The sequence below is a fragment of the Perna viridis genome, chromosome 8 (assembly GCF_037379345.1).
Source record: "Perna viridis isolate PV_CMFRI_1.1 ecotype Kerala chromosome 8, ASM3737934v1, whole genome shotgun sequence".
Lineage (NCBI taxonomy): Eukaryota > Metazoa > Mollusca > Bivalvia > Mytilida > Mytilidae > Perna > Perna viridis.
This window is the reverse complement of record NC_142452.1, coordinates 6,271,481-6,286,290: the sequence shown is the minus strand read 5'-3', so window position 1 is coordinate 6,286,290 and position 14,810 is coordinate 6,271,481. Positions and strand designations below refer to the sequence as shown.

Here is a 14,810-nt window from a genome sequence, read left to right as displayed (position 1 = left end):
TAGTACGATCTAAATCAGAAATAAATTAGTCTACATCAAAATTTCTATAACTTCTTTATGTTGCCACGTAAACTAAATTTTCCAAGTAAATTTGATGATCTAATGTGCAGACTTTATGACACAATTATTAAATAATATTTGTACAACAAAGTTTGATATATCATAATTATTCTTTGTTCACATTTTAAGCAGCTAAAAGTTCTGGGTTTTCTCTAGTTTATTTGTGAAGAATTATTTGCTGTATGACTTTTAACTGAATGTAAAACAATAGGTGATTATCACGTTAATGATAACAAAAACAAAATAAACTGATGAGTTCAGCATTGATATACATATATGGAAGCGGAATAAAACCTGGTTTTACCCAACATGTCCACTGGAAGTGTCTGTAACAAGATCAGTGTCTATGGTTTTCAACTTTCTGGTTTTACCCTTGATATTGCCAATTCCTTTTTAACTATTCCTTTTTACAATTGCGCCAAAGTTTTTATATGATCAGTAATTTTGTGACGACCTTTCATTTTAGGAATTGCAGTCAGTGGTCGAAATCTGTCGGAATTAACAGAGGATGACAGAACAGTAGCCCCAAAATTGAATGATGTTCCACTTAAAATCAACATAGGTGCAATGCTCCAAAGAATTGTTGATTATGTGAGTATTGTATATGTCTTATTTGTCGATATAGAATGAAATAACAAAGGAACAATACGTCTTCGGTTAAAAAAATACTACACCCCCAGAAGTAAGCAAATGTAATTAAAAAAATAAAATAGAAACCGAACTTACAGGTACGCAATTTCCACGCGTCACAGCAAACACTAATGAAAATGAAATTATACAAAATTTTATATCACTTTGTTTCGCATAGAAAGTAATTTACCAGTTTTCCACAGGAAGATGACTGCCTAAATGTGGACATGGGCATAACAATGTCTTGGAGTGATCCTAGACTCAAGGTGATGACCTCTAAGACAGGAAAAATCTTCATGTACGACCAAAAGATGCCTGGGTACCGGATGTTACATCATACGAGAGGTAATGGTTTAGAATCATATCAATAGAATTTACAACCTTAATAAAGGGAAAGAAGAAACGATGACAAACTAATTGAGAAGTTTACTGGACTTCTTCTGGATCAACAAAAGATCACTATATTGCAATAATGTTCCAATGTCTCCATTTTTCCTAATGTTTTTTTTTTATCACAAGCCTGGTGAGTTGGATTTCAAACCGAATGTAAAGTTAAGTTTAACTGTCGGGACACTGTTATATGCCTCAGTGTCGGGACACTGTTCTATGCCCCAGTGTCGGGACACTGTTCTATGCCCCAGTGTCGGGACACTGTTCTATGCCTCAGTGTCAAGATTCTATACCGACAAATGCACCCTAATGTCTGCAAATATCAATCGATGTACCATTAGACTTGGAACATGGACGTACGATTCAGCAGAGGTTGACCTAGAACCAGATGGAGTTGAATTCCATGAGTACCAACCACACCTTTTATATGACATCACCAACTCAACAATGATCCGATACACTCAGACAGACCCGTTTCCTGTAGTTCAACTTTCATTTGATATTCGAAATCGCTGATTTATGACATAAAATTATTCAATAGTTCGATTTAGTATTATTAGAATTCATTTTCCAGGAACGCATCTTTCTTTTGTACATCAAATATAACTTACTAGTATTCCGATTTTCATATGATGTAATTTTAAGCATTACTTTTCTCTTAGCTTCGTGCCAGAATTCTTGTAAGAGTTAGTGTTCTTTCTTTCTAGTCACACATGTTGAACGGATCATTCAAATTAAAAAAAAAACAGAACTACAGTTTATTGCCACCCATCGATGTTAAAAATACTGACTCAATCGTGTCACAAAAGGACGTCTCCCTAAAATTTGAAAACGACACATAATGTTTGCCGTGATTCTGTAACAAAGAGGATTATTAGTTGTTAGTACTTCGACCAAAGCCATAATCTTTTCCGGCGATCTTTGGAAGGTAACAAATATTTGTTTATTTTCAAACTCATGAGAAATCACATTTCTGCTAGTTAACACAAAATGTAAAAAAAAAAAAATGATCAGTATTAGTCAACAATAGGCGCTTAGCAACAAAAATGGTGGAATAACAATGGGATTTCTCGTAAGGAATTATAAAAGAAAATGAACCGTAAGTGCTAATATTTTTTTATTTATTTATTTATTTATTTATTTATTTTTTGTAAATAGAGAAACACTTAAAAATAAAAACAAAGACAACTATGCCTCGATAATAGAACGAGTGAATAACAATATGTCTAAATCAATAACGGGCTTGAAATGACGAGTATAGTGTAAGTGACTGGGAAATTGGAGAAAAGTTCCGCATGCAGATAAAAACTTGATCTTATTCTATCAAGCGGTTGTGGAAATTAATCAAATCATTGTTCACCAATAATTTCTTTGAAACATAATCAAATTTCTCATGTTTTGTCATAATATTTATTATAAAATCACTATTCAAAATATCATAATTGCATATGTTGCCTGCATAAGACAATTACGATCTGCAGAATACTTATGAACACGAATATCACATTACCACAAATCTTATATGTTAGCAACAAGACTAAACAGACAATATAAATACATTTTGTAGTGCATTATTTGTTTTAGATTAGTCTTTAAAGTATATTATCGTTATATTGATTGTCAATCAAATTAGAGAAAACGTGGCCGAAAATATAATTTCTTGTATAAATGTTATCCTCATCTTCAATATTTTTTCCATGTATATATTTTTCTAATAAATGTATGTTGCCTCAAGACGTACATCTCTGATGAATTCAAACGTACATCCATGTAAGCAAAGAGGGATAACTGTAATCAATATATCGAGATCCGTGACCGGCTGCCAACAACTATAGAGATAAAGTTGCATGAAAAATACTGTTAGACAATAAAATCGCCCTTCAAATCATCTGATTCGTCGCCATTCCTGATATTGACAAAGCCAGTACTTCCGTCCACTTTCTCATCACCCGCATTTCTATTAACTATTAATCCATTTATTTCGTCATTGTTAGTATTTCCTACGTTACCCATGGTGATAAACTCCGTCTGATCGTCCAGGTCATCTAGTGATCTCTGTTCCTCAAACCCAATATTTATTCCACTGGGTATCGATACACCGACACTATCGTCGTCGATACTATTTGAGGCGGTATGATTAGCCGACAGTTTGTCGATTGTGTCGTTAGATGAATATGACGACACAGTTTCCTGTCTTTTGAGAAATCTCTTAAATGCTTTGAATCGAGACTTTTTTTCTGAGATGCCACCAGGTTCACTTTCCACAGTACTTTGCTGGGTATATTGTAAAATTCTGTTTTTCTTTAAATCTTGTGCACTTCCACTGATAGAATGCTTATGGGAGTCTTTTAATGAAATTGTATCGTCTTTTGATACTCCCAACTTTCCTGTCCATTCTTCTGATTTTCCTCTCCGCATTTTAGGGGCATGTAACATGTTCCAGAAACTCCGTCCATTTTCCTTTGCATTTACTAAAGATCCGAATGCTAAACTGGCAAATGACCCTTTCAACCCTTTAGGCTTTGCTGATGTTGGCACTAAAAAGAAAAATAACATTTTTTGTTTGTTCTCAGAAAATAAACCTTTCAGCAAACTCAGCTCCTATAGAAGTCTGACGGACATTCACTTACAATATTTTATTAAGGCCAAGACTAAAAATAAACAAGAGTTGTGTCATTCCTATTTTCTTCTCTTTAACTCATATTTGTAGAAGCTGAATAATGGTATCTGAAAATGAGTAGATAAAATCGAATTTACCAATATTTACTTATATGATTGGTATTTTTTAAGAGGATGACTGAAGCGTACTAAATAGACAGTTTTGTTATTTTTTTATTGTTTGTATGTATAATGTATTTCTATATCACCTAGATTTTGTTGAATTTTCCATTCTTCAATGCCCTCTACTAGACATAATTTCTTCAGCAATTCAATTTGCTCCTGTAAAAACAAATACGTGTAAACTAAAGTACTATAAGCATCAGTTATCAGACTTGTAAGAACTGTAGTTATCTTTGACCATACAGAAACATTCATTTTTACAGTTTTCTTCTTTTGTTGTGCGTACATCTCCATCGTAATCACTTTTTCAACTTTTGTCACTCAAACTTGTCCTTTATTGGAAAAAAGGACTTAGCATAGCAAATTTGGTTTATGCTTCATTTAAGCCACTTACTACATATAAAAAATAGGTGATGGCGAATCTGTAACGGTGAAAACAATACAGATTACTAGTAGCCACTGAAACAAACAACAGTCTTATCAAGAATTGGAGTGTATATTTTATCAATCGCCACGAACCATCTGTTGGTAACGAACAGTTTATTTTTATTCCAGTCTTTCAATATTTTGTAATGCGAATACGGTGTATGACCGGTCATTGCTACAAATACGATGGATATTTTGTTTACATTCGTGTTCTTGTAAAGACATTAATTTCATCTTACATATGATTTTATAAATGACATTAAAGTATATATTGACAGAAATCATTTCAACATATCGTCGTTTCCTTTAGTGTTTTCTCTTCTGAATTGAATAATTTCATCTCATAATGCTCATTGAAAAGTTTCACTGCAATGTTAATGTTTTATAGAATATTCCCCTGGAACTTTTTCAACAAAGCAATTCTAGAGTGCGGAGATCAAAATTGAGTTATATTTATTCGAAATGTGTATAATACATTAAATATAGATTACTCACTAATAATTTTGTTTTCTCATGCCGCAAGCTGCCGTTTTCTGAATCCACTCTCTTCTTCTGTGTGAACAAAAGTTTTAATCTAAAACATTCATGATCTCTTACTGCAACGACCAAACCTAAAACATAACCATGCTAATTACCATATTATCTTATCACGTGATTTATCACATGACACTTTTAGTTATATTGTTTTCGTGAATTAAAAAAAATACGGATTCATTCAAATTGATAAATTTAACATTTTGTTGTTGGTTTTATTTCTATGTGTTATTTGCAGACTTTTGTTTGAGAAACAGGAAGTGTTAAGGTTTTGTTTGCCAGTCAGATACAGTCTACTCCGCATTCCAATAACCACTTCCTGGTTCAACACATATCTCTAGGCTAGGTTACGGGCTCTGTTATACTGGATCTGAAAACCCGCAAGGTTGGCATGAGCACAATTCATACCGTTGTATTGTACTAATGTGCCTAAAAAAGCGGGGTTAAATATTGAGTATGGCAGAGGTGTAAAGCTTTGAAGTAGCGAATTTGATTCTGCGTAGACAATGCCACTGGATAAATTTTCCTCATATACTCTCCCAAAAAAGAAACACAAAATAGAAACATATTTGTAAAAATGTTATTTTTCTGTGTTTTAATGGGTTTATTTAATAAAATCATATTGAATATATCAATTTAAAACCCACTTAAAGGTATTCAATAGAAATCTTTACATTCAATCAACCAAGAGCTGTTTTGGCCAAAATTTGTAACGTGTCAAAGATAGAACTTTATTTAAAAAATGCACTATCTAGACGAGCGAATGATGTATTATTTAGTAGCAGGAATTTTGGGTATAAAATCTCGGTGTTCATTTTCCAGAACGTAGTCGTTAATTTGAATTCTGATGAGGTGACGCTATGTCGAGGTTAGACGCTGTTACTTGTAATATCGCAATCGGACGACTCCAAGCCGAGGAATCCCAGAATGCTTTTGCCAGACGTTACAACGTTCATCGCAGTACGCTATTTAGTCTATGGGAACGATACCAACAGCAGGGTACTAAACAGGACACACATCATTCAGGCCGCCAACGTGTCACAGCTGTGATCCAGGATCTGGATCTGGTTGTTCCACCTGAGGAATAGGACTGTGGCGCTGCAACAACAACAATCTATAGTATTCCTGGTAAACGCAGAATCTCGGCCCAGATTATACGAAATCGCATACATAACCTGGGATTGTGCGCCAGAAGACCGTACTTTGGAGCCACTCTGAAACGCCAGACGAGGGTTTGATGGTGTAACTTAGTTCGTGCCTGGAATCTACAGAACTGTTGACGCGTCCGGTTTAGTGACGAATCTCGATTTCAACTTGAAACAAGAGACGACAGTATATGTGTGTACGGGCGCCGTAATGAACGTTTCGCCCAGAATTGTGTCATAGAAGTCGACAATTTTGGCGGAGGCAGTGTCATGATGTGGGCAAGCATCTCATACGCCAGAAGAATACATTTGGTACACATTCAAGGCAACTTGAATGCTGTCCGGTATCGCAACGAAAAAACACGACAGCCACAATTATTGCCAGCGATCGACGTCAACAGAGAAGTTTTCCAGCATGATAATGCCAGATCACAAACAGCGCGTCTTACTACTGACTTTTTTCAAAAACAAACTGTAAATGTAATGCGCTGGCCATCACGATCACCGGAATTCGACCCCATTAAGGATATGTGGGATGAATTGGACAGGCGCGTGCGCCAACGCCAGCCACCACTGCAAACTCTTTGGCAACCTGAGCAGGCACTTATTGCAGGCAAATAGAGGACATAACAAATATTGACATTTAAGCTGTTAATTGACATTAAAGTGAAAAATTGTTTGACCTAAAGTGACAATGATACTTTGACAATAATTATGCAAATTTCAGATTTCTATGTATCATCTTTCTGTGCTAAATGATTTATGAAGCAAATGTCATTTGTTCCTGTGTTGCGTTTCTTTTTTGAGAGAGTATACTACGAACTGTGGGTAATCTAGTTACTTTTTATGAACCCGTAGTTGAATTTTAGTCTAACAAAACAGAATTTCAAATTTTCTCTTTGAGTTTTAATCATTAGATCTAGTTTATTTTCAAATATATTTAAAGCGGCTTTGTCTGTCAAAATGAGGCTGAATATCACGTGTCACGTGGTAACTGGGCCTGGCAATAGCACTATACCACTTTTCATATACGACCATGGAATACTTTCTTATTAGACAGTGACAGAATCCGCTAAGTTCCAATTAATAGTAGAAATCAGACAGTGTCGACGTTAATATGGAAGCTAAAGATCTAATGGTTGTATCATAAATAATATTTAAAATCCCTTTGGAACCACTTAATTCATATCAGTTGACTACATTTACATATTGAGTGGGATTTTCATTTAATTCATACAAAACAAGGCTAACTTGTTGCAAATTACATTGCACAACTTGAACTGACTTGATGTTTGTCCCCAAAAATGAATCTGCCTTCAGCAGATAAGTAATTACTCAACAAAAACTGTCCATGAAGAAACATTTAAATAACTCAGCATACCAAATTACAAAACAAATCGGATAAAATAAGAACGTCTAGAATCTAGTTGTAGAAGTTTTAAAGAACCTACTTTCCGACATGAAATACAAAATATCAACTCAAAAGTCATTTATGAACAATATATACAAAAATGAAATATCTAAGAGTTGTTCTGGCCACAGACTAGTATAACGTCCGGGAATTACCTTAGTGTAAAATGCACTTTACAAAAAACAAAACAAACAAAACAAAAACAAACAAAACAAAAACAAACAAAAACAAAAACAAAAAACAAAAACAAACAATCAAATGAACAAAACAAAAACAAAAACAAAGCAAAACGCGTAACAGATTTTTTTATTTTTAATAGTAAATTAAATCTCTTTGTTATTGACTTGTCTTCATTTTTTTGTTTCTGCTTCACCATCTTTTGATTTTTTGTGTAGATTAACCATCACGATTCAATAAAAAAAAATATTTCAATTTATTGAAAAAAAAAATTCGTTTCATGACTTGAAGTATACAAAAAAATAAATGAACATATATTCTTCATTTAAACTTATGTACACTGCATTGATATGATTTAAAAGTCATAGTTCCACTACATTTCAAGCACATGTCCATAAATCATAATTAGATAGGACATACATAACACATTACAGTTAGATTCCTTTTTTCATATTGATATTTATATGGTAAAAACACTTACTGTTGACTACACGAATAACTCCCCAAGGTAACATAAAGGCCAAGATAAAGACAAATTCCTGAATGGTATAGACAGTTAGACCTTTTAGGAAGACAAGATCTACGACGAAAGAAAGAGCAACAATGCACGCGTCAAAAACCTGTAATAAAAGTATATATAATGGTATTTGATATGCAAGAAAAATAAATCAAATTAAATTGACATTGACGTCATCAGGCTAACAATTGCAGTTATTTGAAAATGATATTTGTTGCAATAACGATTATCAGATGTGCATGATACACGTGTCATAAATCAGAACAAAGACTAGTTCCTGAATCATAACTGTCTTTAAAACAGACAAAAACTAGTTTCGGCATTTATCACTGTTATTTCATTTGCTTTTATATTCATACAAAATATTATTGATCTGTGGAATGAGAGCAGAACTAGTTATATAGTTCTTAAGGAAAACACATTATGTGAAGTTAGTCTGAAAGTTCGTCTTAATTTCAAATAGATCCCTCTTAATAAATATACATGATGTGACAAAATTTTTGAATATAGATTTACCGAACCCTTATCCATCTTCTGTTATACTGGTTTCGTCCCTACTATTGCTGATTGAACTCATTAAGGGTCAACAACTTTTATACCAAGCGTTCATTAACTTTAATTTCACATAAGCCAGAAGAAAAAAGAAAGATAACAATATCTTCAGTAATGGAAAGACGATTGTTAGCTATGTTTTTCTCAATACTTGTGACGTCTAATTACAGAATTTCCGATAAGTGATGAAACATTGTAATTACCTCTAACTTTTTTTCAAAGAACTGTTTTCCAAAGCATATAACCTTGAATATTGTCTGAAAATAGAATAAAGTTTGTTCTGAAATAATTTCAGCACAAGTGTAAATGGAAAATCACAAGTTATCAACCTTAATGTCATTATCCTTGGGGTTATTTCATTTCACATTAGAAGTTTTTTTAAACAGAATATATTGGTCGAAATGTTATTATTTTCTTGACATGTCCGTCTCCACATTTTTAAATAAACTTTTCAACATGACATAATTACCTTGATCTTTTAAAATTGACATTTCGGAATCTTAAATTCTACAAAAAATAGAAGCCACAGTTGTAACCGCTCAATGACTTCACTAAACAAAATATGCATGTTTTTTTTTCAACAATAGCTGCAGGTTGTTGTGCATATTTGCTTCTCAATAGGAGGTATAGCTGGTCGTCATTGTTATTATCAGTAGTTGCTAGTTCGTTGTACATGTTTCATCTTAATAATACCCTCAGTTTATTTTGCATGTTTCTGATATACTATGATTAACTATATTAGCTACAGTTCATGCTGCATGTTTGTTATCAATTTTTAGCTTCAGTTTGTGGTACAGGTGGTTAGAATTCTTTTAACTAGACATTTTATACTTCAAACGCTCTGATAGTGGGTTACCATTGATTTTTATTAGCTCAGGTTTACTACATAACAGATTAAAATTATAGCTACAATCAATATCCATACCGTGAAAGATAAAACCCCAAACTAAGGCAATTTGTATCCTATGATGCCAGTAGGTATGAATGTATGTTTTCTTTTTAATATTTGTAATCTGTCTGTAACATCTTGTGCTTTTGAAAAAAATGTCGCTTTTTCTTATCTAAAATATGGGGAGTGGAATAAATACACCTATAACGGCAAGTGTAACATTTTGTATGTGTCGTGATACCATATATTTTTTACTCCAGGCTACTGTTGTGATCCTGTAAAGTTGCCGATGGAAGAGGAATTTTTTATTGTAATATCCTAATATTTACTTTGTATGTGTTTTATAGTAATTTCTTTTCGTAAATATTTTTAATAATTAATTATTGCTTCCACTAGATGAATGTACCTCTGTTAATAGAATCAATACAATCCCAATACTGGTGGCATGGAACCCTCGTCCTATCTCTTCTTCAATGCTCTTGTGGACCTTATGTTTATGATCTTCGACTTCTTCGTGAGAACTAGTTGACCTTTTTATCCTCAACTGTCCTAACGATGATTGACTTTGATATTCGTCATTCTGTTTCTCTCTGGATTCTTGTGTTATTTTGATATCTTCTATTACAAATCTTCTGACCTTGTATCCAATGAAATTATTAGATTTGGCTTCCATTACTGATTTAATATTCTCAGTATCATTTCTCCAGAGTATATCTGCTTTAGACAGTTTTGTGTATATATGACTAAGATACGATAGATCAGTATGCTCCACTTCATCTGGATATTTTCTTTGCAAATTTTGTAAAAATGCATTTGATGACAATTCCGCACTAGTTAAAATATCTGCAAAAGCATTATGAGAATTGCTAGTTGACACTAAATATAAGTTGTGTAGTAAGATGGAATCTTCATTTAAATAAAAACAAAAACAAAACGTTCTTGGTTTAATTCCAAAGATCTTTCATTAATGAACATTTGCGAAGTCTAACATTCATTGATAAATTATTGAATTTCTGGTATACATGAAAATATTGATCAGGAATCTGACATTCCCTAAAACTGATTTACCCCGTATCTTATCGCAGAAATATTTATGTTCTATTCTATCATACGCCACACCTTACTGAGTCTAAGTACCAATTAATTATAGCCATAAACAAAAGAAACAATCAGTATCGTAAGAAGTGTGTATAGCTATAACTTATCAGGGCATGAAGCCAAAGCAATAAATGATTTTGATGCTGTAAAACCTTGTTGTTATAATTATAGATTTATACTCCACAAAATACTCTATCACTAATTAATCATTTTTATAAAGTATCATAACAGTAACTTGCACGATCAAAAATATTACAGTAACAATAGATGCATGCAAGATGCATCTTTTACACCTGCAACCGCTGCACTTGAAAATGAGTGATTTATCGAAATCGTGCTCCCATGATTAACTTAATAAAATTACCACCCCCGTGATACCTATTTTTGATTTGCTACACAATCTTTTTTCACGTTGGTATTGTTGCCTCAGTTATTGACCAATAGTTAATAAGCTAATTGTAAATGATAAAAAACATACTAGTACCGTTACTTGTTAAATCCGGGATTAAGATAAAATAACGTAATTTTCGAAAACTTTCTATCAAGAGAACCTAAATATGTGTACAATTAGATGCTTACTTTTATTAGGGTACGTTTACAAAAAAATATTGAATAATTGAGAGCATGCGCACATTTTCAAGATATATATCATTTTATAAAAAACGAAAAAAAAAAAAGAATAATTTTTGTTGTACCAAATGCGAAATTTCACAAATTTCACAGTCTTTAAAGACTTTTATTTTTGTTTATTTTGAATTGTTTATGTATTCTTCTTGTAAAATTGTTAATATTGTATAGTTAGTATGGATATAAACAATGTATAACGTTTCCTTATTCATTATCAACTCGGGACTTCTAGGCACATTGTTAAAATCCATTTTTGAATATATTAAGATTTTTAATATCTAACCTTTCACGTGATGCAGATCAAGAATAAGTTCACCAAGAACCAGTCCACAGTCAATAACATTCAGAATAACAATCATCATCAACACATTTTTACTGCGGAGCAACTTCCGACCTTTATGTAAAAACCTGAAAAGTATACGAAAGAATGTTCATGGCAATAATAATACAATGTTAATATCAAGGAGGAGAAAGACAAAGAAAACATTTTTTTTTATTTTACCTAGGATCGTTATCTTGGGCATTCTTCAGTGTAAAACTTATATAATTTTTAAACTTTCTTTTTTTAATTTGCCAAGATGATGTTTACAGTATACCTATCTAGCCAGACGTGTAAGATAAATAATCTTGCTATACCTGTTGAGTGAGTTTGTTGATCAAATAATACAATTACTTAAATTAAAAATAAAAGTATGTCTGTTTTATTGAGGATATGTTGGTTACCACTTGTTATATTTGTCCAACGATATTCAAATTATGCTCATTAATTATTTTTCATAGTGTCGGATATATGGAGTTGATATATCAGAGGATTGGAGTAAAAGAGTAATCAAGGGAACCAAGGTTATAGCGGTAATCAAAAGAATGTAATCCAGGGACAAAGACCAGACATGGAAAACAGACATACACAACAAAGAACATAAAGTAACTAAAATCATACATACAAAGTAACAAAAGTAAATGAGCAACTCGGACTCCACTAAAAACTGGGAGCATGGACCAGTGCACCGGTAGGGTAAGCGTCCTCTGCTTTTCTAGAAACACCCGCCGATAAAAAGATATTTTGATTTAATAACATTTAATCGTTAAATCATAAAGACTATCTCAGCTCTAATAGTTATTTCTATAAGTGCAAATTACTTTTAAAATGCACAAATTTTCAAATAGAACCAAGTTATTCTGTATGGAATACCATATCTGAAAATCGAACCAACAAAAAACCTAAATAGTAATAGAGTACTAATCAAGAAATACAGTTAATAGTCTTTTCATAATGTTGATAGACTCTGAAACGATATAAAAACTTATCGGACAATGGTATTCGTAGAAAGTCATAATTGGGTATTTAATCACAAGATTGTATCATACATCTTCGCTAAAAATCTCATATGGATAGTCATCTCCGTTTATTCAGTATAATATGGTGTCTATAGGACTCATCATTGTTAACGTAAAAGACCATGTCTGACTTCTAGCAAACACTCCCCAATTTAGTCATATTTTAAGAGTTTGATCTGTCTTGAAGTTGATCAACATAACCATTTAGATAATGTTAAAGTAATGATTTTGTTCACACAGCCTGTTAGATGTACCTTTCATTTGAAGTTATTTTTTTACTTGAATTCAGAAATGATCTAATCCTGAACGTTCAATCATTGGAATAAAAAATTTCTTTATTACCCACTTTATAAACCACTGTAAATTCTAAGACATTATGTTTTTTATCTACAGAGATTCATAATGAGAATGGTACAAATTGTGTGTGTGTTGATTCTAAATGAGTTGTTATTTAAAACAAAATAATAAATTAAAAACAAAAATTCAGAAATTATCTGAAAAACACTTTTTGTACTTCAAGACTAAATGAAATAAGATATATCTCATGTATGGGTACTTGTCCAATGTGAACATTTTAAAATAGGGAGTGTGCACTCTGCTTGGAAAAGTTAAATAAGTATGGTCAAACATCCTAGTCTATCAGAAGTACGTTTTGCTTGTAACATACCGTTACAAAAATATAACATATAATCAACAACAAAAAAAGAAAAAGAAAAAAAAAAGAAAATCTTATGTTCGATTTAGACATTGTCATAATTCTAAGAGATAATGCGACTTTGTTGTATTTTTATATTGTTGTATATATCTATGAACTTCCATTAGTTTTTTATTAAAATTTTCTTATTGTTTTGCAAGTTGGGTACATAGCAAATGACTGTTTTAGCCCTTTTTTCCAAACCATTGTTGGTCTATTAAAGGAATGGTTTTGGAATGGATCAAGCAATGTTAATGTGCATGCAGCAAAACTTAATGTGATTTTTCTAAACGGCAATTTCAATATGTTATATAACAACACATCAAAGTAACTACACTTTCAGCTATTTACGAGCCTGTTTTCATTTGTTATCTGTCATTTTCATGATTAATTTAGAGTTATATCTAACAATCCTTGAATTACTAGATATGAACCACTGTTTTGACAACATAGATAAATTAATACGAGACACCTTTTGGTGGAATTTGTATTATCAATTTCAGTACAATATTTAAATTAATTAACTTATCAATTGTTTTATTAATATAAAATAGTCATAGTTTTCCTTTCCTCGTTTGTCTACCTCGGAATTGACTTTTTATGAGCAACTCGGCGGGTGTTTCTAGAAAAGCAGAGGATGCTTACTTTACCGGTGCACCTGGTCCATGCTCCCAGTTTTTAGTGGAGTCCGAGTTGCTCATTACTTTTGTTACTTCGTATGTATGATTTTAGTTACGTTATGATATTTGTCGTGTATGTCTGTTTTCTATGTCTGGTCTTTGTCCCTGGATTAAATTCTTTTGATTACCGCTATAACCTTGGTTCCCTTGATTACTTTTTCAAATATACCTTTAACACAAATCTCCATGATATCAAAATTATTACTGGAGAAGAGAAAACTAAACTTATTTTGGTTGGAAAAAGAATGAAAGCTTTGGTCTATATCAGTTATAAAGCTTTGCACGGACTGTTTCTAATTTACTGCACTATAAAACAAATTAATATTCATCTTCCTTACATGACTTACATATCATATACATTCCATGCTCTAAACAATGGATATTTAGGTTGCGTCCCTATTCTATCAAAAGGTTACTATCACTCTTAAATTAATAAAATTTAAAAGAAGTTTTTTTTTACTATTTAGGAATAAAAAATCAAACTCTGATTTTAACTTTCTGTAGGTTCTACGCTTGTTTTTAGCTTTATCAAAACCTCTAAATAAAGCAGCTCTCCCAAATCTTATGAAAGTATCTTTAAGCTTGTCATAAATAGCTTTTAAAAGTTTCTATTTGTAGAATGTATAAATTTAGCTAACCATGTTCAAAACTCATCTTTTCAAAAAACATTTTCGTTTTGCTTGAAAAGCTGGTTTTAAGTATATAGTAAAATTTATATGCTTGATTAACAAGGCTAGTTTAATAAGAGTTAACTAGATGATGCCAGAACACTACTGTTAATTTTAGGGCATTAAAACAAATGAAAATTATTCCAAGCGAAGAGAAGACGGCAAAAGTTCCAGCAGATTTATTTACACTCAA

At 32.1% G+C, this 14,810-nt stretch overlaps 1 protein-coding gene across 2 annotated transcripts in view; it reads right to left on the bottom strand.

Annotated features, from left to right (window-relative positions):
- Positions 1–2,185: 2,185 nt before the first annotated feature.
- LOC148609100 (uncharacterized) overlaps positions 2,186–14,810 on the bottom strand; it is a 30,699-nt gene continuing 18,074 nt past the window's right edge. Inside the window, exons 3-9 of one of the 2 annotated variants that reach the window (XM_088541418.1) lie at positions 11,521–11,645; positions 9,919–10,355; positions 8,827–8,880; positions 8,036–8,174; positions 4,783–4,898; positions 3,948–4,020; positions 2,186–3,617 (exon numbers count right to left, since the gene is read on the bottom strand). In XM_088541418.1, the coding sequence (XP_088397544.1) occupies positions 2,941–3,617; positions 3,948–4,020; positions 4,783–4,898; positions 8,036–8,174; positions 8,827–8,880; positions 9,919–10,355; positions 11,521–11,645 (1,621 nt within the window). In that variant the 3' untranslated portion in view covers positions 2,186–2,940. The remainder of the gene's footprint in view (positions 3,618–3,947; positions 4,021–4,782; positions 4,899–8,035; positions 8,175–8,826; positions 8,881–9,918; positions 10,356–11,520; positions 11,646–14,810) is intronic. The other variant, XM_088541417.1, reaches the window with a different exon arrangement.